Source organism: Strix uralensis, chromosome 4, assembly GCF_047716275.1.
Source record: "Strix uralensis isolate ZFMK-TIS-50842 chromosome 4, bStrUra1, whole genome shotgun sequence".
NCBI classification, from domain to species: Eukaryota; Metazoa; Chordata; class Aves; order Strigiformes; family Strigidae; genus Strix; species Strix uralensis.
This window is the reverse complement of record NC_133975.1, coordinates 120,892,309-120,915,350: the sequence shown is the minus strand read 5'-3', so window position 1 is coordinate 120,915,350 and position 23,042 is coordinate 120,892,309. Positions and strand designations below refer to the sequence as shown.

General features: G+C 42.4%; 3 protein-coding genes and 1 non-coding gene across 11 annotated transcripts in view; 1 reads left to right on the top strand and 3 right to left on the bottom strand.

Annotated features, from left to right (window-relative positions):
* TECPR2 (tectonin beta-propeller repeat containing 2) overlaps positions 1-440 on the bottom strand; it is a 43,881-nt gene extending 43,441 nt beyond the window's left edge. For all 5 annotated transcript variants that reach the window (XR_012628972.1, XR_012628973.1, XM_074868809.1 and 2 more), the window contains exon 1: positions 319-440. The gene's annotated coding sequence lies outside the window, so the exon portion shown is untranslated. The remainder of the gene's footprint in view (positions 1-318) is intronic.
* CINP (cyclin dependent kinase 2 interacting protein) lies at positions 364-10,908 on the top strand. 3 transcript variants are annotated; one of them, XR_012628974.1, is made up of 6 exons: positions 364-497; positions 1,406-1,574; positions 2,737-2,863; positions 4,423-4,552; positions 6,053-6,330; positions 10,780-10,908. XR_012628974.1 is itself a non-coding variant. In XM_074868816.1 (5 exons), the coding sequence occupies exons 1-5, from the start codon at positions 491-493 to the stop codon at positions 6,253-6,255; spliced, it is 636 nt and encodes a 211-aa protein (XP_074724917.1). In that variant the 5' UTR covers positions 364-490; the 3' UTR covers positions 6,256-6,374. The 3 variants fall into 3 exon arrangements, 1 of the variants encoding a protein (XP_074724917.1); XR_012628975.1 differs by lacking the exon at positions 10,780-10,908 and adding an exon at positions 6,983-7,034; XM_074868816.1 differs by lacking the exon at positions 10,780-10,908 and having other exon boundaries at positions 6,053-6,374.
* Positions 9,826-22,276, bottom strand: ZNF839 (zinc finger protein 839). 2 transcript variants are annotated; one of them, XM_074868814.1, is made up of 8 exons: positions 21,462-22,276; positions 19,609-20,538; positions 17,332-17,583; positions 16,447-16,539; positions 15,941-16,093; positions 14,148-14,288; positions 13,005-13,143; positions 9,826-11,207 (listed from the first exon to the last, which is right to left on the bottom strand). In XM_074868814.1, the coding sequence occupies exons 1-8, from the start codon at positions 22,182-22,184 to the stop codon at positions 10,216-10,218; spliced, it is 3,423 nt and encodes a 1,140-aa protein (XP_074724915.1). In that variant the 5' UTR covers positions 22,185-22,276; the 3' UTR covers positions 9,826-10,215. The 2 variants fall into 2 exon arrangements, with proteins under 2 accessions (XP_074724915.1, XP_074724916.1); XM_074868815.1 differs by having other exon boundaries at positions 19,609-20,535.
* Positions 22,277-22,806: 530 nt separating this feature from the next.
* TRNAI-AAU (transfer RNA isoleucine (anticodon AAU)) lies at positions 22,807-22,880 on the bottom strand. Its single transcript has one exon. It is a non-coding gene; the product is annotated as a tRNA-Ile (tRNA).
* Positions 22,881-23,042: the final 162 nt, after the last annotated feature.

The following is a 23,042-nucleotide window of genomic DNA, read 5'->3' as shown; positions in this document are numbered from 1 at the left end:
ATTTACCACCCAGACCCAGAGCCCGGGCCGGGACGGTGGGGGATGGCGAAGCCCCTCCAGCCACTCCGCGGGCGCGTAACTGCCGCCTCCCCCTCCCCAACCGCCACAGCACACCCTCAGGCCAGCGCTCCCCGAGGGCGAGCCGGGCGGGAGAGCCGGCCCGCTCCGCCCCCCGCCGCGCCGGGCTCGCCCGCTCAGCCCGGCCGCAACAGGCAGCTGCGGCAGGCCCCGCTTGCGGCGACCAGGGAGGGGAGCGAGAGTCGGGGCAGACCCTCAGGCGGCTCCCGCTCATCTCCGCGGAAACGCGGCTCCACTCACCTCCTCAGGAGCGCGGGGCGGCCACAGCTGCCGGCGGGGAGCGGAGGGAAGGAGCGCGGCGTCGCCCAGGCCCCGAGGCGGCGGCGGCCCCGGCTGGCTGCGCCGCTCGGCGGGGCCGGGCCTGGGCGGGGCCGGACGTGAGCGCACTTCCGCGGGGTGGCGGGGCGCCGCCATGGCGGGTGAGTGAGGGAGGGCGGCTGGGGAGGGGGCTGGTCCCCTCGCCCCGCCGAGCGGCAGCGCCGGGCCCTGGGGTTGGCCGCTCCCCGGTGGGAACGAGGGGCGGCGGGGGGGCCTGGGGCAGCAGGGAGCAGCCAGGGGCCGCGTCCTGGCGCTTCCTGAGTAAACAACTGAGGTGCCTGCGGTGCTCCGCCAGCCCCTTACGGCCGTGTGTGGATGTGGGTGCGGGCGGGGAAGGCGCCCAGCACCTCGGTCGTGCCCCCGGGAGGAGCGAGTGACACCCGCGTCTTGCCACGTGTGTGGGCTCCCTGGGGCGGGCCCCGAGGCTGAAGGCGCGGCTGCTGGAGCTGGGCCGGGGGCCGCCCTCCCCCGAGGCGGTGCGGGAGGTCAGCGGGCGCCGTCGCTGCGCGGTCCTCAGCGGACACCCCGGGAAGCGCGGGCCTTGCGCTCGGCGGGGCAGCACCCCCCATCTTCAGCGGGGCCCCACTTTCTCCAAGACGCTTCAAGCTCACGTGTAGACGTGAATTAGTTCATAGTCCGTGGCGTGAGCACCGCACGCGTGCGGTAACCGTTGCCGTGATTTCTCACCGCCGCACGCGGCGTTAGCGTTTGGCTGTCGTATGTTAACAGGGGCCGCTGGATCGGTCAGTCCTGCCGAGCCGCTGCTTGGCCCGGTTACAGCATCACATCTCAGAACATGCTTGCACTTTTCGAATAACATTTCCTTGGGAACAGTAATCAAGCTGATAGATGAGAAATTAGGTTTCATGACTGAAGATGATCAATATAAATTCCGTTTTACTTCAGCAGTAAAGCAAGGAGATCGTTCACACAAACAGCTGCTGGACAGCACACTGATTTGTTTCTGTATGCTTTAGATGGCTTGAATTTCTTTTATTTTTTTATATAGCAAAAAGTCCTGCTGATGGTACTCCAAGAAGACCTGTTTTATCTGTCAGTGCAAGAAAAATTAAAGATAATGCAGCAGACTGGCATAATTTAATTATGAAATGGGAGAGACTGAACGATAATGGATTTGCTACAGCAAGCAAAATAGTCAACATGAAGATCAGTGAGCAGTAAGTCTGCTAATAACACACACAAGTAAAGACAGCATAAAGATTGCCTTTATTGAGAAATTAATCTGCTTTCTTCACTAGAAAGTTCGTTTTGGAGATGGGGGAAAGAACGTGTCTGAGTGGTTAAGCTAGCTCTTAGATCAAACTCAGCAGGTGCACTTTTTGGTTACATAAACGATTTACATTCAATAAATGTCTCAAAGATTAAAATAATCTCACAAAGTAATGGTATTTACAAGAAATTAAAAATGTTTATTATACATAAGCATAGCAGATATTTAAAGTACTTATATAATATACAAAGTTAGAATCTAATCGTATAGATCTCAGCTCATGGGAGTTTCCTTACTCGCTTGCATATTTACACTGAGGCCAGTATTACCAAATTTCACTAAAATCAATTTCAGCAGACTTTAAGAAAGAATCAGTGATTTTTATCGATAAAAAAGTTGTAACAGCAATCATTTTAAAAAACCCCACAACAACAAAACCCACTTTGGTAGAGTTATCTTCATGCTGTAAAGAAAAACCCATAACTAACAGGGTTTTGAGAAGAAACTTCTCCAGAGTCCTGACGGCTGAACAGGGCTTGTCTGACAGGGTTCTGACAGGTACAAGCTCAGGAATATTTTGCTGTAATAGTGTCAGATGTTGCTTCTGCTCTCTAGCAACTCCCTCTCCCCTGACTGAGTTTACAGCTGCCGTGGGAAAGTCAGCAAGACAGGGTAGGTGTGTGCACCTTAGCTGCCTTGGGTTCACAGTTAAATGGCTTGGCTTAAATTGTGCAGGAAGGTGAGTTTGTGGTGAGGCACCAGATCGTGAGCTGGAGCAGCTGAAGCTTGGGCACACCTCGTCCATTATGAGAGAATAACTTCCAACACAGGGGCAGGGTAAAGTGGGAATAGGTGTTATCTTAACACCTGCAACTGTTTTTTCAAGCACATGCTCTAAGGTAGAGTAATTATATGTTTCTCTGAAGATTATGGTACCAGCCCCAATTGCTTATATGACTAGCTATGTCTCTTACTACTTTTATGTGGGAATTCTTATAAAGAGCCTGTGAGAGAGAGATTTTGTGGGATCAGACCACATGGATTTTAAATCTGCACAGCTCGAGTAAACCTGTATGCAATTTTTACTCTGCCTTATGTTTCTGTTTTAGATTCCAAGACAACAAACTGGAGATAGCATGTGATAACAGTACCACAGAATCTAAAAAGCCAACTCCAAAATACAATGAAGAACTGGACAATTGCTGTTTAGAATTACTTGAGACGTTAAAGCATATGGTAATGCTCATTTTTCAATCTTAATCAATATCAATCAATTCCAAGTGTGTTCAAGTATGACATAAGGAAGTGTTCTCAAGTATTTGTTGTAAACGAAAATTGGGATTTTCATTCATAGTTCTTTGGCTTCAAACCTAAATGATTATAAACGTGTGCATCATTTATTTGCTTGATTGGTAAAACTGAGAGCTGGTTTTACATCTGCCTTCTTATAATTCTACCCTCTCTTTATAAAGTGATCTTCTGAAAACAAGTATTACAAAAAGTGCATTCTAAAGCTGCACCTGTTTTCTCATCCTGAATATTCCTGCTGTTTAGAACAAAACAAACAACAAAGCATAAAGTAGTGCTTCACCTGCCATCATATCCTTGCAGCTCTCTTGGATCAGACATAACGCAGTTATATTTTTAGTCTGCCTACCTGCATTTTCTGTGCAGAACTTCTCCGGAGAGTAGAACAAGATAATTATGTAACCCACCTTTTTTCTGGATACAATGCTATGAATTAATGTCACCTGTCAGTTTGACAGGAAGCAAAAAGAGTATTTTTTTGCCTGATACTGTAATTTAGAATTCTTATTAAAAATAACTTTTACAGCCTTCTGTCAAAGGGGAGGCCCATTAAAAAGATGATAGATCATTTTTTTTTGTATAGACAGGATACCAGTTCAGTGTTTAGAATAGCAGGAAAGCAGCTAGATTTTCCTCAAATTTTGTTCTGTGGGAAAAAGTAACAGTAAATTAGGGTTTTTTCCTTTTTTTTTTCCCCTTGTAGTTTTGTATTCAGACTACCAAGTGTGTTGATGAAATTTTTTGTTACTCCCGGGTAATAGGAGTCTAAGCAGCCAGTGTTAGATTGGATACTAAACATAGCTATTAGAGAGATTTTATTTTTCATTCCTTATGGGTTTGTACCAGCTTACAAGTTTATAGAAATATCTGTATTTTAGCTTCTTGACTTAAAGATACTGCCTGCAAGCTCCATTTTCTTGTAAATAATGGTCCCCATCAGTAATGCACATGGTCAGGTGAATGTGAAGGAAGTGGATGGAATGACCTGTTTTTCAAAGCAAGCTGTTAAGTCAGCCTAGATATATTGTCAATAGTAGTAGTAGTCAATTTTCTCACCTGCTGATCTTTTGAAATCAAATTTAAGTCATCTTGACATGGTAATGTAAGAAAGCATGTGTTCATAGGGCTTGTGCCACACTTGTTCATAGACAGTCTGATATTTTTTCCCAGTAATTGCTATAGGAAAAACCCAGGGAGAGGTGAAAAAATGAGAGGGCTTTAATATATTTCTACATGGGGGAAACAAAAGAATTATGCAAAATCAGAGTCAGTAAGTCATATCTGCAGTGTTCAAAATTTTAGGGTATCTCATGCTAAATCTTTATATAAATTCCAGCTTTGATTCCTGTCTGGAGTTAAAAAAAGTGAATTAGAAATGTTAAGACTAAATAGTCTTCAGAAATAGTGTGTTTTAAAAAAATGTTTAAGATTATAGTAGCTTAATGTTCTTAAGATGTTCACTAACATTACATGTTCATCATTTTCAGACAAAAATACAATTGAAAATGGAAAAGCTTACTTCAACTACTAAAGCAATTTGTGACTTGGAAACATTCCATTATGGAGCTGGGAATTGCACAGCACCCTTCTTTCATACGTGGCCCACACCATACTTCTGTAAGTAAAATATTGATTATCTTAGCTAATTGCACTGTGTCATTGACGTCATCTAATTTAGGACTGAAAAATAAACCCTTTTATCTGGATGTCTTGCCTTAAAGAGAGAGGGAGAGTGTATCTGTCTCCTTTATAATTGACTAATCAATAAACACATGAATGCACCACTTGGCTTAGGGTTACTGCTGATGAGCGCTTGTATGAATTGCCAAGCGTGTCTGACATGCAACAATTACAGCATAAAACTAAGCTTGTCAGCAGCTTACAGCGTCCAAGCTGCAACAGCCATATCCTCTGTAGGGAGAGACGTATTTGCAACTTGGTAGTGTTAAGCCATGGACTTAACTGACTTGACTTGTTATTCGACACTGAAATGAAATCCTTGAATGCAAAGAATAAGCTATACCTCAGCTGATTCTCAGGCAGCCAGAGAAAAATACCTCTGACTTCAGTGTCAGTCAAGACAAGTAAAGTAATGTTCAGTTACTGTCTGCTGTTAATATCAATCCTTTTAGCATTCACTTGATGGCAAAAGGTACCTGCCTCCCAACTGGTATTACCGCAGTTTTAAAACTATTTGAATTCAAGAGAAGCCTGGTTGTGTGCAAACCAACTGCTGCCTTTGTGAAGTAAAAGTCATACCCTGTGAAGCCCTGCTTCTTACTTCACTACCACAAGTTAGTGGGAATCTTAGGTATTAGTTTCTGCCAGCTTAAAAGGGTAAGAATGACAAAGACAACTGCTGTCAAAACACTCGTTGTGACTGAATCATTTAGTGATGCTCTCTACTCCATGAAAGACTAAATTCTCATGAAGGTACTGATAGTTCAGGCTAAGTTAGAAATACAAGATCAGTCTTTAAAAATAATTTATGTGGCTATTTTTTAGAAAGTCAAACAATTAAAGGTTATTACTTAAATATATTTTAACTCCCCTACCAGTATTACTAACATAACTAGTAACAATATTAATTTTTACATTACACACTTCAGTTTTGGTCTGTTGTTGTTTTACTGTTATTTTTCACTGTTGGTATTGCTTATTGGTGATCAGGCATTGCTAAAGTGCCTGACAGCATGTGGGAACATCCTTTAGATTAGCTCAAATCAACAGTTACTCTAAAATGTGAAGCTTGTATTTCAAGATAGCATTACCAAATTTTAACAGCAAATTTCAGTTACTTGAAAGAATAGCTATAAGTGCTAATTTTACAGTGGGTCCTGAGAATCAATACCACTGCTTATTCTAGAATTAAAAGGAGATTCATGTCAAAATCACGAGTGTGTAAAATATATCCAGAAGCTGAGGAAATTGTTTAGCATTTTATATTCTAGTGTACAAATATCATTAATGCTGTAAAAACCAAGAAGTCTAAATATGGGCAATAGCTTATGTACGGTAAGGTTTTTTTAATGATCAACATATCACAAGTATAATTTAACTTTTAGAGAATTGCTGAAATGTTCTGGTCAGTGTGCTTGGTTTTTCAATCCATTTCAGATGAGGTTTCTCTGAAGCTCTCTGAAATGTACAAGAAGGAACTACAACTCAAGCAAACAATTGTACAAGAAATTGCTCATTCTGCTGACCAGGATCTGATGATGGTCTATTTATCATCATGGTTATACCAGCCTTATATCGAGAACAGCAGCAACCTACTACTTGAAGCCATGCTGCTAGAAACAGGACATAGGCAGTGCTAGAATTTCAAATGTTACATGACTTGCTTCTCATGATGCTTACATGAAACTGAAATGGCAAATTGCAAGGCTTACCAAGTAAGTTGAATTTTTGTAAAACTTATTAAAAATGTTTTTCTCTATTTGTATGTATGATTTTGTCTCAGCTGATACTCCTTTTTCTTCATGGGACAATCTGGTTTTGGTTGCTTTATCCATTTTAAGTGCAATAGAGGCTACAAGGGGGCCAGGTCCCCTATAATCAGAAAGAGATAAGCACTACTTGGTGGTCGGGGCGGGGGGGGTTCAATTCACACAGACACCTACAGCAAAGAATGTAACTACTTCCCAAGTCTTGACAGTCTAAAATACCTACCTTGTCCCTTTCAACCTAGAAATTCAGCACTACTTGATCTTCCATGGGGCTGGGTCTTTTTCACAACTTAACAGGGCTAGTGCTTTTGTACTTGCTTTATAAATGGGGAAAAGGAAAGGAAAGCACAAAAGGCAGGATCCAAGAGTGGATCCAAAAGGATCCACACAGTTTGGTATGTGGTTCTGAAAAGCTGTCACAGACACTAGTGTAAATTCTGGTTTGGTTTTGAATATAGTGTGGTTAGGTACATCTCTCTCCAAGAGGGATCCTAGCCTTAACTAGCATACTGGGAAGGTTTAGAACAGATCACCATTCCACAGTCATTATGTGAAAAGGTCTCATCTCTTTTAATTCATTGTAACTTTTTTCTTTTAGAAATGTTCCATGAAAGCGTCTGTTGAATAAAAACATGACCTGCTTCAAGTCATGGCCTTAGCCTATATTGTTTGCTTCCTGTCATAGGACTTATTGAGTTTTTCCTTCAATTACTGTTTCTGATGTTGGGTGGTTTTGGTTTAAAGGTGTGCCCCTGCTGTATTTTTGGTTAGCCGTTTACATGACAAGAGCCGATGGCTCAAATTCTTTTCTTTTTCATGCTGCTTTATTGGAAAAGAGGTTAATGCAAAAGCTAAATGCTGAAGCGGAATTCAATACCCTTATTTGCTTTCACTCCTAAAGACGTAATGACCACTGTAGTGTACTGTTACGTCAGACCTGGTTAGCATGGCTAAGCTGCTACACATACCCAGCCTTTAATAACTGGTAGCTGCTACTGCAAATTATCACTATTCAGAAATGCGTATTACAATGTGGAAACCGTGCAGCTATGTCATCAAATTTTTAGTTAAATCCCTAATGTGTAGTGAATCTAGGCCTTCCGCTTACTTCATTATGATTAATAATCTAAATTCCTCCCACTTACTGATTGCCTGTATGACCTGCTCCTACCTAAACTGTTTAGATCTCTAAGTCCTGTTGACTCCTTGTTGTGCCCTGACAGGTGTTTACCCTTGAATCTCCTTGAAACAACTACTTGAACTAAGACAGTGACATGAAATGCACACTGCTATGAAACGACCATAATGACTGTGGTTTGACACTAGAAAAATCTAATTAAACACTGAGAGATTCTGGAACAGATTTCTGATAGGAAGAGCAGGGTCACTTACGTAACTAGTTCCAAGCTGAAAACGCCGTAAGCTTGGTAAAGGGAATACATGAATTTCCTGCAATAACGGAACAGACAGACATGAATTGGAAAAGTTTTCTTAACACATTGCTCTATTCAACAACAGGGTTGTTTTTGACAGCTTAATAGTGTTCTATTCTTACCCCAAATTTCTGGCATCTAAAAAGAAATTGTGCTGTAGCTCAAGGAGAATACAATCAGTTATGAATAGCTTTTTGTTGAGTTTTATTATTTTTCTGTGCAAGCATTCCACCTAGTTTAACAGCCACCTTAATTTATCTGAGTATGGCCAGACCCTTGTCACTATGGAAACACCTTCATACTTGAAAAATATTTTCCAAGGAGAAAAGGTTGGTTCATTTATAGAATTGTTCTTTTAAGATGAGAGTAGGTGTATTGTATTTCCCAGCATGTGTAAATCAATAGGGAAGGCAGAATTGAAGCAAATTTTCATTTTCTGCACAGGTGGAAGTTATCATTTGTTCTTGTTTCTTAGAGGAAATAAGCTCTTCAAAAAGAGTCTTCATATTCACAGACCCCCTTGCTCACTGACTGCTATCGGACACAGAAAGATTACTGCAAAATCATTGCAGAGATGCTTTGTCATTATAGCTCTAAAAGCAGCTGATTGTTACATTTGAAGCCCTCAGATGCAGTTATTAGACAGTACAAAAGAGTGTAATAAAGAATTGCTCATTGCAGTTAAACTTTGAAAGACCAGCAGAACCTTGCTTGGTATGGTATCTTCACTTATAAGGTAGGCCTGTATGCTCTGGCCACTACCACATCCTTAAAAAAAAAAAAAAAAAAAAAAAAAAAGGAAGAAAAAACCCAAAATAAAACCCACCATAAACCCAACCACCAGACAGGAGGCTCACTAACATATGATGACATCTTTCACATCCACACATAAAATGCAGTGTTTTAGCTAATCGAATTTATCTTATACTTATGCAACTAAGGGGAAAAAAAAAAAAAAACAAACCCCAACTAAACAGGAAAAACAACAAAAAAAACCCCAAACCATGTTAAAGAGGTATAGTAGAGCAGATTTTTCCATCTCTAAATTATCCTTTCTCTTGTTTAGATTCAATTTTAGTGTAAGTTTTTTCACAGTAACAAGACCATGAAAAATTAGTGTTCATACTTAGGAACAGTCTCCTGCGTATTACAGGTCCTTTTAGCTGATTTGTCCAGTTATCTCAGTAGCCTCATGTATTTAGCAATGAGGTGACGCACACATTTTAAAAGGTATGTGGCCAGTTTTCGGTAATGTCTACAATAGCTCATCAACAAAACATACTGGTCATTTAAGGCTGTTCTTTTTTTCCTGCCAAGCTTTTTGAAAGATAAAACAGTGCCTTAGACAAGAAGCTGCTGGGAGGTCTCCACAAAATATTATCATCCAAGCAACATACTGAAAGTATGACAAAAATACAAGATAGCAGTAAATAAGTAATTTGGTAAGTTTTCTCTCTGCACAGAGAAACAGGGATTATAGTCAAGGATACCTTTTCATTATGATTAAATAGTACAGGTCAGCATGGAGTCACTAGGAGGGTCAAAGCTTAGAACTGATAAAGGATGCATCACCTGAAAGAAAAAAGTATAATACAAATCTACCAAAAATAGACCATCATGGACTAAAGTAAAAGAAGAATTTGGTATCTCATTAAGGAAAATCAGATCACTACTTACGCACCTTCCCATTTCTGTCTAAGTAACAGCAATTTTTGAAGGTGTGGCTGAACATGAGACAAGCATCCTGAAATACATTTCCAACAGTTCAGTACAAATCAGATCTTGTTTGAGGCTATTTTTGTCTCTAACTCAGTGGTTGCTTATTTAAGTAAGGATCAGCTAGGCTGTCACATCGTTCCTGGAATGCACAAATGTGGATTATATTTAAAACTGCCTATTTTTCCAGGCAGATTTATGCACATCAAGTTTAGATGCTAATCAATATTCAAGCTAGCTTTAAGAAAGTGCAATAACAAAGTGTTTTGTCATCTTAACAGCACAGAAAATGCACATTTCTAATATGGTTTTTATTTTACCCATATACAGCTTGCCAGTACACAGCACATCACTGCTGAACAGCAGTACAACTTACTGCATTTTTAGATGGCTAGAGAGAAAAGGAATTATGTAACAAAAGGGAATAGTGCAACAGTTTTAGGGTTGACAGATTTCCACTTTCCAACCACCCCCAACATATAAAGCAAATAGAACGATGTTAATTCTAGAATTTTTGGTTGCAATGCTGCTAGATTTATATAAACATAAGTTATAAAAAGTACAGGGCATAGAAACAGTTTACAAATAAGTTAAATTTCAATTATTTCAGTATTCACATTAGAAAAATATACATTTTATAGAGTCAGTCTTTTCCAGAAGAAAGCATATACAGTTTTCTAATTTATGGCTCCAATTCACTTTGCGAGAGCAAAATATCTTCACTTTGGCCATCCGCTTCCATTGCCAGTAGTGCTTCCACGGTTTCCAAAGGTATCCCCTCAGGTGTGCGAATGTGCATTGTAGTACCATTGGAATCGGTTACAATAACGATGCCTTCTGCCTGAGACAAAACAGCAGTATCTGGATGAGACAAGATAAGCCCATCTGAAGTCTGAATAAAAATCTGTTCATGTCCCTGAGACAAAAAATCATGGCTCTCATCAGTAATCTCAAAGGCTACAGCTTCATCTACAGTAACTGTATTCTCCAGCTCATGTTGTTCCTCTGTCCCACAAGAAAATTCGTTCATGTTTTTAAAAGAGTTTTCATGGTTCACATGAGCAGACAGGGAGGCTTCCTGGACAGCATTCTGGTGCGACTCAGGCTGAGCACTATGTGGGTAGTTTATTGGCACAATGTTTGTTGAAAAAACTTTTTCAAGTTCCTGTACCTCATCACTCATATCAGCATTATGAAGTTGTTCAGAATGTTCTTTAATTGCAAAATTACGGTTTTCTTCTTGCAGTTTCTGATATTTTTGATTGTGACCGTTTTCTTCGCTCATTGGTATGTCAGCGCTCTGACTGCCCATTGCATTCTCTGAGACAGAGTTGCAGAGTTCAGGAGCTGACAGTCCACCTGCTGCGTTCTCACTCACGAAGTGCGCTTGAACTAGTTCAGATGAGCCATCTGCTTCAACAGGCAATACAACTTCAGTATGCAGCAGAGACGCGTCGCCTGCCATATCTGGTCCCTGTATGTTCACAGGTTGGGAATACTCTATCCTCATTTTCACAGTCTGGGAGAAGGTACCTGAATTTTCAGCTTCGATTTTAACTCTTGAATCAGCAAGTGAATTATGTTCCTCTGCTGCCGGTAATGTACTTCCAGTTGTGCAGCAAGTGATATGCCTGTCTTCTGAAAGCAGGATTTCTCCATTTAATGGATTAAAACCTGAAAAGGTGAAAGAAATACAATTTTGTTGGGCAATCTAATGTTGCATGTCCAAAAAATTATTTTTCAGCAATAATTTTGGAGGAAAAGCTAGACTACTTCCCTGCTTTCTTCCCCCAAATTAGCAAACCTGAAGCACCTTACAAGAGTTTCACAGCACTTCCCAATGAGAAAGCCAGTATAAAAATACTCTAAGGAATTTTTGGATAGTGAAATAATATTGAGCATTTCCATACCAAGGGACCTTACATTAAGAGGTGCATTCTTCTTTTAATCCCAAAAACAACGTGGGCTGAAAGTCAAACATAATTTTTTCCTTCTGGCATACAGCCGGTAGCATTGAAAGATAAAAGAATATACCAGGCACAAAGTTGTCAGCTGCTCATCCCCATTACCATTAGTAAATTGACAGAAGCATTTAAACTTGATAAAATTTCTGCTGATAAGCTCATCCTGGACTCAGACATGTCATTAAGTTACTACATATCTAATTAGCTGTGCTAACAGCTCCAGGAGCACTTTCATCCTGTGACAGAAAAGGTACAACACTAGAAATTTAGTGTGTTCTACCAGTTATTTGACCTGGACCAACAGCCAGCTCACAAACCCAGTAGGTAGTTGAACAATAACTACTAAGCTGCAGTAGCATGAGCTGTCAGTTTTTATTATTGAAGATCAAAAGGAACAAGTAGGTTGGGTTTGGGTTTTTTTGTTATGAAAGATATAACTGCACAACAAAGGAGGCCTAACTGCAGAAGGGCCATTTTTAACTTTTTGTACTGTAGACTAGCAAAAGCCCTACTAGCAGATGCAAGTGAAACAAAGTTCAGAAAACTCGTAGCCCAGAAGAAAATTGTAATACAACAAGAAATAAGCGTGGTCATGCAGAGAGCCTTTCAGAGAAAGAAAAATAAAGTAAGGGGGAAAACGAAAACACAACCATTGACAGAAAGATGTGCAAAAGGCAAAAGGAAAGCGGCTTACAGCAACACCAGAAAAAGATATTTAGAAAGCAAGAGGACAGTGCTGATATACACATCTTGCTAGGGACGGGCAAGGGCTGGAATCTTTCCCAACAGTGATCGTAACGCCTCTGAATTACTGCAGCACTTCTGCATAAAAGTCCAGTGGAGTTTTGGGAGATGACAGCTGGGAACCCATCTCTCTTTCCTTTCTAATCCAGTTACCCTGCCAATCTGAGGGGTAGGCAGAATAGAGACAAGGGATTAAAAAAAAAAAAAAAAAAAAAAGGCAACCACCCAAAGACTGTGGTGCAAATCATGCCTCAATTCCAATCTTAAGGTCCTGCATCTCCCCTGGAACACAGGACAGCGTGCACCAGCTCTCGCCCTCTCCCCCAGGATCCACAAAGCTCTGATGATTCTGCTCTTGCAGCCTGTTGGGGCAAAGAGGAAGGACACACACACTGCTTCCTCTTCCTCTGCTCTCCCACTGCTGACACAAAGGTCGTGCACCATCTCCACTATAAGGGATAGGGCAGACAGGAAGCATTCAGGAAGTACGCGTAGAGGACAGTACTATTCTCATAGTGCTGCAGTAGTAGCAATAACTGGATTATCATGCATTCAGAATTGAACTACTGCTGTGATATGCACCATCCATAACTTTTTTCCCCTGCCATGAGGCCTTTCCAGTTAAACAGCTGCTTTTGAAGGACCTGGGAAGCAGGTTAAGAAATGAAACCTTAAGACAAAAAACACAGTAGCTTTGAAGAACAAAAATTTTTTTCAGCTCCTCCACAAACAGAACAGAATTGGAAAAATCTGAAAAGGTTACCATCTTTTTCAAACAGCGTACACAAATTCCCACTCTTTTCTTTCACTTCATCTTGACTGGCATAAGCATTATTCACATTCTCCATTACATCTTCTAACTTGGTCCTTTTGGCCGATGGCAACAGTTCCTCCCCTGAGCTCTGTCAACACAAGAGATAATTAACTGGCTGCCACCATAACAGCTGACAATATTGGAAAAGATCACAAACTAACTGTGGGTGCTTCATGGCAGTGAACTGATACTATCCTTGAAAACGAGATTTTACACTAAAGGCTTTCCTAAAAGGTAAAGGTTTAAACACAGCCCTCACTTTGCCAAAACACTACGATTACTTTGGTATTTGGTTGAAACAATCTGCCTTTGCTTCAACATCAAGATTCTGTCTGAGCCTTTGTGATTAACTGTACAGTGTGTACTGCTATAAGCTCTCTCTCCAACTTCAGTAAAAGGCTGTGAACAACCTGCCCAGCATTGTTTTGTAGTGAAGGAAGACTGGTCAGCTCTTCAAATTTAACCACAGGCAGAAAATGGAAAAGCACTAGTCTTATTTATCCACCACCAGAAACTAGTCTGGATGAAATAAAAAGTAGAACAGTTAAGGGGATGAACCAGAGAGATGTGACTTTCAAGAAGAGGAAACAGCTCCCTGCTACAGCTGTAGACAGGCTAAATCTGGTCAACTGGCTTGTTAGAAAGAAAGGAACTGTTTTCATGCACCTCTACCACCAATTAGCAGAGCAACCACTTCTCCAACGTTCGAGCCTGCTGTAGGTTAGCCTGTTTACTCAATACAAGTTATTAGAATCTGAGTATCCTTCTCACTGTGGGGCGTCCATTTGCTAGTACCTGAACAAAATTCTTTCTTCCTTGTATCATGAGATTACCTGCAAGCCTTTGAGATTCTGTCCTGAGTGCTACCAATATCTTCCCAACGTACATACTTAGCATGCCAGTTCATATGCTCTGCGACGATACCACAGTAGAGGGTAGCTTTAAGTATTTCCAAACTCCAAGCACCATGAAAGCCTTACTTTAACACCAGTCAGATAATACTAGTATGATTTTGTAAGGAATAATTATGTGTTTTACAAAGTTTTAATTTGTCTTAGTTTTGGTTTTAGTTTTCACAAAGGTATTCCATACCTCAGCTAACCGTTTTTGTCCCAATATCTCCACAGGCACTTGCTCACTAACCATTTTAGTTATACATTGTGAACAAGAGTCTACACCTTGCGTCTTTTGTTCTCCAGTGAGTATTTCTGTAATTCCTAGTGATTCAGCAACCTTTAAAAACAGTTATAGGAAAAAAGTAAAAGTTAGCCTCTCCAATCTGAATACATGAATGCTGAAATACTGATTCGTTTTCTTAAAACAACTAGAATTACACAGGGTCTAATCTGACAATCAATCATCACAGCTCAATGAAGTATCTAGACTCCCATGTTTTCTACTAGCCTCCGTATTAATAGAACACGACCTTCATTTGAAGGTGAATATTAACAGGCAAACTTGAAAGAATTAGGAGTACAATGGTTATATATAGAATCCAGAGACAATTACTAAGAGCAGAGTTTAATAAAAAACACTGTGGAGGCTTTCCATTATTTAAAAAACATATAAGTCTTTCTATTTAAGCGTATCTCTTAACAGTTTAGGATTTCCTGCCCCCCCCCCCCCCCCCCCCATTCCTGTGCTTCATGCCTATGTAGGTGTACTACTACTACACAACTTCTCAAGGCTGGGTTGTTTTGTTTGTTTGCTTTGGAGTTTGGTTTGGTTTGTGGTTGTTTTTTGCTTTTTTAAAGAGCATAATTCTGTATTAAGAATGCACATTAACACTGAAGAGAAGCAAGAAAGAGGTTCAAAACATTTTGGGACTGCCAGTATCAACAGCATCCCTTTATTTGGTGCAACTTCATTTCTCCAAAGAGAAACATCAGTGTTAATTACAAGATAGCCAGATGAGCATGCAGTAATTCTAGGAATTTTTTTCATATGTAAGTGAACATCATGATTTATTCTGAAAAATAAATATTAACCACTGCTAACAATCCATACAGGACTTAATTTTTTAAACCAGGATTATTATAAAAAACAAAATCTTATCTCCACCATCCCTACTCCGAGTTTTTCAGTATGTTCCCCTCCCATAGTAGTTGCAAGTTCAGTGCTGATGTACCTTAATGAGCACACTGTTTACAAATTTTGTTGGAGGTAGTATATAAAATAGTGTTTTCACTACTGGAAACAGAGAAGGGAAAACAAAAAATGTTATGTACAATGAGCTGTTTTAGTCTAAGCAAGGGGAACGCAGATTGATGAAGATCCATAAGGATAAACAGATCCACATTAAAAAAAGAACCAAACCAAAAAACAACCACCAGAAAAATCAAACCTACATTGTTTTTCTAGATACAGCTGCATAAACAACGAACCTGAAGAGTAACTGAAATAGTAGTTCACAGTTTTATTAATGTATTCACTACCTTTCATATATGTTAGTACAACACTGAACCGCATAGATGCATTCAGTTTCATTCAATGAAAGCACTTATCCCTTTAAATCAAGGCCGCTCCTTTTAAATACAGCCCCCTCCCTAATCAAACATCAAGATGTGCTTTTATTAGCAGTTAATGCTAAATACACCTTGCAGTAACATGCAGTTTCATACTACTCTAGATAGGCAAGACATATCATATTTCTAGTTGTATCTACTACCATAAACTAGAATTGTAGTTTTATTATGGGTTTCTTTTTGGTTAGTTGTTTGACTTTTTACAATAATGTCCATTTTTGCTCATCAAAAACGTGTTTTCTTCAAATAACTTTACCAGCATTGCAAAGCTTATCAGACAAAAATGAAAATGCAAAGCATCTAAAATAAATAAAACAAAACAAAAAAAAAATCACAGTTCCAAATAGAGTGCTTTATTACCTTAGCATCTTTTATTTCAACAGGCTGCTGGCAACTCAGCAAATCAGAATTACTGAGGTGATCGTAAGCCATTTTCTTTACCATATTATGCAAGTCTTCAAATTCCCTATACACATCTGGGAAGTAAGCTTTGGCTGGATACCCCTTTTCAACCTAGAAATAAGAGGGGAAAAGAACGGGTTTGTTTCCCCCTCCCTATATTTAAAAAAATATGAAATTAAAATCTCTCAGTTTGTTTTGGTCAACTTTTTAAAATAGAAACATTCAAGTCAAAAGATTATGGAATATTCAAAAATGCCACTGAACCAGGCAGCAAAAAGCAAGGCTTTCAACCAAGAGACCTACCAGAGTTTTGCCTGTGTAAGACTGATGTGATGTATAGAACATCTACATTCTGCGCAACTCTAACTTAGGAAATTCAGATACCTCTCTAAAGGAGTTTTTTTATGTATACTAACGGAAGCGTCCCTAAAATAATTTAAAATTTTTACATAAAAAAAACTCACCTTCATCAACAGAAATTCATATACTGTAACAAGCTTCGTAAGACGTGGGAGAGCCAGCTCCATTAAGTCTTCATTATCGCACTGTTGTATTAGCTGTCAAAAGCCAGAATGAGTTTATTAGAGCAAAGTGGCCTAGAGAGGTTATGCATCCCACATTCAGAACATAAAATATCACTACTTTTTTTGAAAGATACACCATATGTTTAAGCAGCTTTGAGAATAGATGCAAACATAACACCAAAAGAGGAGATAAATTAGAAAACCTCAAAACAGTTACTACCCATATACAGACAAAACTCGGTACCACAAATGTTGCCAATGCACAGAAGAGCAACATCAGTAGATTTAGTAGCCCTAAAGGATCTTCCACAACACACAGGAAACAAACAAAAAACTCTGTTAGTTGCATGGATTTTAATCCCCATTCTGTCCTCCCCTGAGAGCTTCTTTTGTGGGTTGTTTTTTGTTTTTTTTTTTTCTTTTTTTATGTTGTCCAAATTCAGTAGGGTTTATTTCTTTTTACTGTGTTGGAGGAGATACATAATAGTAGCTAGTAACTTTCCTTCTCCACAAAAAGGATAGCAAGAGTATATCCACACGTCAAAAGTCCCTTTCCAGACTGAGTTCCAATTTTCCCTTTGTCCAGTGTTCTGCTAGAAGTACTTTTTCCTTAAAAGACAACTTAATGTTTTCTTCTTAGAAGACATCTTAGGCTTTCATCTTGTCAGTACACAAGGATGTACAAAAAAAAAAAAAATTTTTTTTAAAAAAAAAATCTTTTTGAAAATGATTCCTTGAAAATAAGTGATTAAAAAAAAAACAGAAAAAAAAAAAAAGAGGGCAGGGAGAAAATACTTGTGAAGTAATTGCAGAAGAGAACCATACCTCTTTTAACCTAGCTTTTCTTCTGAATACATTGTGTTCTGCTGACACACTACTAAGTGACTTTGAAGGGGACTGACCAGGTCTGCTAAGCCTTCCAGAACACCTGGATCTTCCACCCATCCTTGGTCGACCACGTCTCTTTGGTCGTCTGGGTCTTCCAGGTCCTTTTGGTGCTATGGGTCCCCGGTGTCCTGAACTGATTTCATTTTGTTGTTCTGCCAAAAAGGTTCTGCTTTCTGCAGACTTGCAAGTCTTAAGAGAAAGACAGAAGTATTTATTCACTATTTTAAACAGTGTTTTGAGGAAGACAATTTTATAATTAAGTTCATCTATGCAAACAATAAATAGCATATTAAATAAATGCAAAACTGGATACAGGGATAACTGCAAAGAAAGTTGTGGAATAAATCCAATACATTAGTAAGACTGCTACTTCTGCAACACATAGATGCCATTATTTGCAAAGTTAGCATTTTTGATCCACAAAATGTCATACAAAATACAGAGATTAAGGGAATATAGTTAAAGAGCTGTTTTATGTTGGTTAAATACGTTTACTTCAAAAATATTAAAGTATGTCCTCTTCAAAGGAGGTTGTAGAAATAATCAGCAGTAATTTACTGCTTAATTAGCAGTAAAACATACCCAAAGAAAAATTTGGATTTCATTGTAACTATGTCAAAGCATGAAGACCTGAAGACAAAAATTCTGAACAGCCATGAACAGTGACAAGTCTGGTAACTAAAATTCAAAATATATTGCCCAGTTTCCACATTTCAAAATCCTTGGTCTTCCCTAAGAACACAGCTAAGCAGCAACTTCTGTTGTAAGACCACATGGCAAACTCAACATTTTCTATTTTTAAGTTATCATTGTGATTTCAGTGCAAAATTTTTTACTGATCCAAGCAGTGATTTCTTACTGAACACATCTTGTCTTCCCTTCCAAGCTAGAATTTCTAAGAACGTCCCAATATTTTTTAAGAGAGTTTAAACAGTACTGAGGTCTATCAGGCTTCTTTTCATAATCAGTACATTTTCATCCCAATATTCAGTAGCTCCCTACTATTCTAGTGATTAGGAAAGTTCTAAAAAGGGCAAATTTATGTCAGTTCTATCCAGGGATTAAATTGCTAAATTAGTTCTAAATATGACATCAGACCAGGTTGAGTGTGAGGATCTTGATTGCCTTCCTGTCTGCATCAATGTACGAGTTTTAATAATCCTTCTATTCCTTCTAGAGAGTATTTACCTGCCCAAAACCTGTAACAAAATCAGTGAGTTAAACTGCAAATTTGTAGAACCCGTATCTGCCAGTTAAAAGTGGCAGGTACAATAGCAATCTAGCAGTCAGTAGCAGCATTACTTAAAAGACTAACTGACATTTTTCTAAATTCCCATCATCCTGATGAAAATAAGTGCTGCACAGGGAAGTAACAACTACATAACAATGCAGAGAGCAGACTTCAGTATTCGGCAATTCTCTTTTTCCAAAGATGACAGAAGAGTGTAGAGGATGGGGGAGGCTTGTTTGCTGCATTGGCATCTTAAACTGTAAATTTTCACATTTCTGAGAACAACTTCACATTTACAGATAAAAGTAATAAATGTGACACTGCTACATCTAAATGAGTATTTTTTACTGGACAGCAGTTCTATCAGCTCTTGCTGCAAGATGTTAAAGAGTCATTTTAATATTAAAACAGAAACTTTACTTTGAAGTGACCAGCTTAAAACATGACGGAAAAAAATTTGCAGCTAAAGTAGCTTCCAACCCAGAGACTCAAGTTTCAACATATCTGGTTTGCAGGGGTAGTTAAGCCACACTTTCAAAACCCGCCCTAGGAAAAGCTGTGGTCCAGTGCTAGATTCCAAGCAAGTGTCATCACAGAAAAATCTTTCTCAGTAACAGAAATTCATAGAGCAGACGATGTCTTGCTGTCTATCGTGCTAAAGGCTGTAACTGAACAACACAGCATTCTTATCCAAATGCAGAGAAGAATGCTATTTATGCAGACAAGGTTTTTTCAATCCAAAAACTGTATGTCAGAAAATCAGTAACAAATTAACTCAGTGAACAATTTGTTTTATGTGCCTGTGGAAGAACACTATTCCTGCCACATTGCAAGAGACAATAATTTTATTTTCAAAGTACTTTAATGGGAAATTTAATTTAGAATATCAGTTGGTATTTCTGAGCAGTACAAGACTATGTGGCTACAAAACTGTCATTCTACTTTCCACAGAACTGACAGCTTTTCTGAGTAACACACCTTACCTGTTCTCCAGCCTTCGAATCAACAGTTTCTTCCAGATTGGTACCTAGTGCATTTTCATTATTTAAAGTGACAGCAATTGAATCTAAATGTGCCGGACTCATCATTTCCTCTCTTATTCCACGGGTATTGTCCACAAATATACTTCCATTAGGCTTATTTAAAGGTATTTTTTGAGGTGAAGACTCCAGCTGTCCATGGCCTGGGTTAAGTTTATAATGTCTTGCTAATCCTCCTTTTCCTATATAGGATTTTTCACAAGTCTGACACTTAAACATTTTGGGTTTCAGATTATAATTTGAAGAACTGAATAATGCATCCTTTCCCTTCACCTTCCCTTCTTCATCATCTTCTATACTCAGCTCAGAGTAGTCATCAGAATCAGACTGATGACCATCAGCCAAATCCTCCATTTTAATGAATTTATAATCTTTAGCTTTGTATTTTGGGGGGCGTGAAATCCGTCCAGAACGAGTTTTCACTTTCAAGGATTTTTTTAACTTGTCATCTTTTTGTTTTTTTTCAAGGCATGGTATCAGAGTATTTGCTGAACTGGCTGCAACCATGGTAATGTTTGGAGACCTCGTAGCCGATACTGTGGCACGTGTAACTTTCTGTCCATTTAGCATCTTAGATGGGGGAATCTTGTTCACAGACACCGATCCATGAGCTGGTAAAGGTCTCTGCATAAGCAACTGAATTGGAGACTCAGAAGAACTATGCAGGAATAGCTGCTGCTGCTCAGTTCCTGTAACAGGCTGTATCCTAATTATCTGAGGATTAATAATGCCAAGTCCTGGTATGCTAGAATTTCTACCAACCGACTGACTCAGCGTTATAGTTTTGGGCTGGATTGGTGCCAATGATGGCATTGGCCTTTCAGTTTCCTTCATCTGTCCTGGCTGAACTTGGACACAAATGGCTTCCAGCTGCTTTTGTGGAAAAAAGGAAGAGTTGAGATTACACAAATACAGTAGTTACAAATAAAGACAATACTTATCAAGATGATACACACATGCCCTTAAAGCAAAGCACAAAGAAACCAATGCACATCATTAGTTTTCCATTTCAACACATCAAAGCACAGATTTAACATCAAAGCACAGATGCCCTTCCTTACAGCTACGGGCTTTCCTGCACATTTACTGATGTGACTGCTGTTCAACTAAAGCATGTGAAGTCTGCTCTTAGGCCATGTCGCAGCCCTGTTTCCTGCTAGCAGCCCTAGCAGGAATAGCAGGGTCAATGCCGTCACCCAGGCAGATTCATAACCTTCAGCAAACCAAACGCAGGAGAACTGCTAAATGACACAGGCCGAATACCAGATCCAGGACATACTGTCATAAGTGCTCTGTTCAAAAAGAACTTGGTGATGATGATTAAGAGGAGGTATGTGTTACTGTTCACCTCCCTCACAGTCTCCTCACCCAAACTTCTGCCTCAGCTCAAACCAATCGTTTGACAACCCCTGCACCCCAGAACATGGGCCGAAAGCGCCGGTACTGTCACCTTCTTTAAGAGAGGCACGCATTATCTACCCGCGCATCACCACTAAACCGCTACGAAACAGCTCTTCCAAGCTGTTTTAGCTGCACGTGTAGTCAGACCGACATACTGACCGCAGCAGCTAGTATCTACGTTCAAACGCGGATTCTTCTAAACCACGCTGAAAGTTCTTTCAGCTGCGAGACTCAAGTCTACACCCCAAGGGCAGGTGTGACTGAGAAAGAAGGCAAAAACCCAAGATTTAAAAAATTACACACACACACCCCCCCGAGACCTGCCCGCGGCGGTGGATTTCATCACCAAGCGGGCGCCGCAGGCTCCCTCCCTCCCCAGCCCCCGCCTCGGTTACCTTCTGCGGGAGGAGCCGGGCGGCCGCCATGGCTTTGCCCTGCTGCATGGCGACCTGCTGGGCCACGCTCTGCAGCTGCTGGGCGGCGTTGTGCATGATGCTGGCCAGCGGCGGGGCGGCCCCGCAGGCCTGCGGCGGCAGCGGGCCAGCGTCCCGGGGCGGCGGACACCCCCCGCCGCGGGAGGGCGGCGGCCCCGGGCAGGGCTCCAGCGGGGCGGCTGCCGGCGGCGGCTTCTGCTGCTCCTGGGCCTTGCTCACTTGCTCGATGACCCGCTGGAGCTCCGCGGGGGCCAGCGGCGTGGCGGCGTGCCGAGGCGGCGGGGGCGGCGGCTCCGCCGTGCCCAGCCCCGGGCTCTCGGCGGCGGCCAGCAGCTGCTCCAGCAGCCGCCGCTGCTCCTCGGCGCTCAGCCCCGCGCCCTCCACCAGGCTCCCGTCCGCCTGCAGGTAGAGGACGGTGCCGGCCGCCGCCGCACCGGCTTCCAGGGCGGCCAGGCTCTGCACCAGCTCCTCCGTCACCGCCAGCAGCTCCGGGCCCTCCGCGGGGGGCGGCGGGTCGGCGGGCCCCACCGCGCCCCCGCCTTTCGCCGCCGCCGGGGCGGCCCTGCCCGCCGCCACGCTAAGGGGAACCCCGCAGGCGGCGGCAGCCGCCCCTCCGGGGGGCTCGTCTTCAGCGGGAGGAGGGGGCGGCGGCGCCTCGGCGCCCCCCTCCTCAGGAGCCGCCATCTTGGCAGGCGTCAGCAGGCGGGAGCCGCATCGGCCCCCCCCGGGAGGTCTCGGAGGCGCGGGGCGAAGCGAGGGGCACCGGCGGCACGCGGGCCAATGGCGCCCCCGGCAGCGGCCCGCCGCGCCCCTGGGGCGGGGCCGCCCAGCACCGACGGCGGCCGCGCGGGGGCAAAAACCTGCGGCGGTGCGGCGGCCGGAGCGCGCGGCGCCGGGACCCACGCGCGGCATCCACCGGGTGGAGGGAGCTCACGCGAGGGGGGTCCCTCTCTCGGGGCAAAGCCCGGGCTCCGCGGCGCGCCTCGCTCCCTGGGGGGGGGGGCTTCACCCGCCCGCGGGGCGCGAGGCCGAGCAGCAAGGTGCGCGCGAGCGTGTGCCACGCGTGAAGCAGCAGCCCCACGCAAGAAAAGGTGCCCACAGGGGTGACCCGCGCACGCCGCAGCCCCGCCGGCGTGGCAGCCGCCCTCGCAGGGCCAGGGACGGCCACGCCGCGGGGGCGGGCCCGGGCTGCGGCCGCGCTCGCGGAGCGCCCCCCACCCCGCCGCGTCCTTGCGCAGCGGCAGCGCCGCGCGGCCCGGGAGCCGCTGGGACAAACCCGGCAGCACGGAAGAAGAAAAGACTTGCGTGGCCCGTACGGGGATCGAACCCGCGACCTTGGCGTTATTAGCACCACGCTCTAACCAACTGAGCTAACCGGCCCGCTGGAAACGCTTTTTCCCTATGGGGTTCTATAACGGTCCGGTGGGACTGGCGGAAAGAGCGGAATACGCGGAGCGGGGGAGCCCCTCGGGAGCGGCGGGGCCTGGTCCGCACAAGTGGGAACAGAGGCTCGACCGATCAGCGCACCCCGAAAGCGCTCTG

What these genes read in the sequence shown, in the direction of transcription:
- ZNF839 (XM_074868814.1), bottom strand. Translation starts at nt 22,184, where the DNA reads ATGGCGGCTCCTGAGGAGGGGGGCGCCGAGGCGCCGCCGCCCCCTCCT. An exon ending in CCCGGCTCCTCCCGCAGAAG is followed by an intron (nt 20,539 to 21,461) that starts GTAACCGAGGCG and finishes TTTCCACAAAAG; the next exon opens with CAGCTGGAAGCCATTTGTGT. An exon ending in TACGCTGTTTGAAAAAGATG is followed by an intron (nt 11,208 to 13,004) that starts GTAACCTTTTCA and finishes TCACCTTTTCAG; the next exon opens with GTTTTAATCCATTAAATGGA.
- CINP (XM_074868816.1), top strand. An exon ending in TTGAGACGTTAAAGCATATG is followed by an intron (nt 2,864 to 4,422) that starts GTAATGCTCATT and finishes CATCATTTTCAG; the next exon opens with ACAAAAATACAATTGAAAAT. An exon ending in GTGGCCCACACCATACTTCT is followed by an intron (nt 4,553 to 6,052) that starts GTAAGTAAAATA and finishes AATCCATTTCAG; the next exon opens with ATGAGGTTTCTCTGAAGCTC.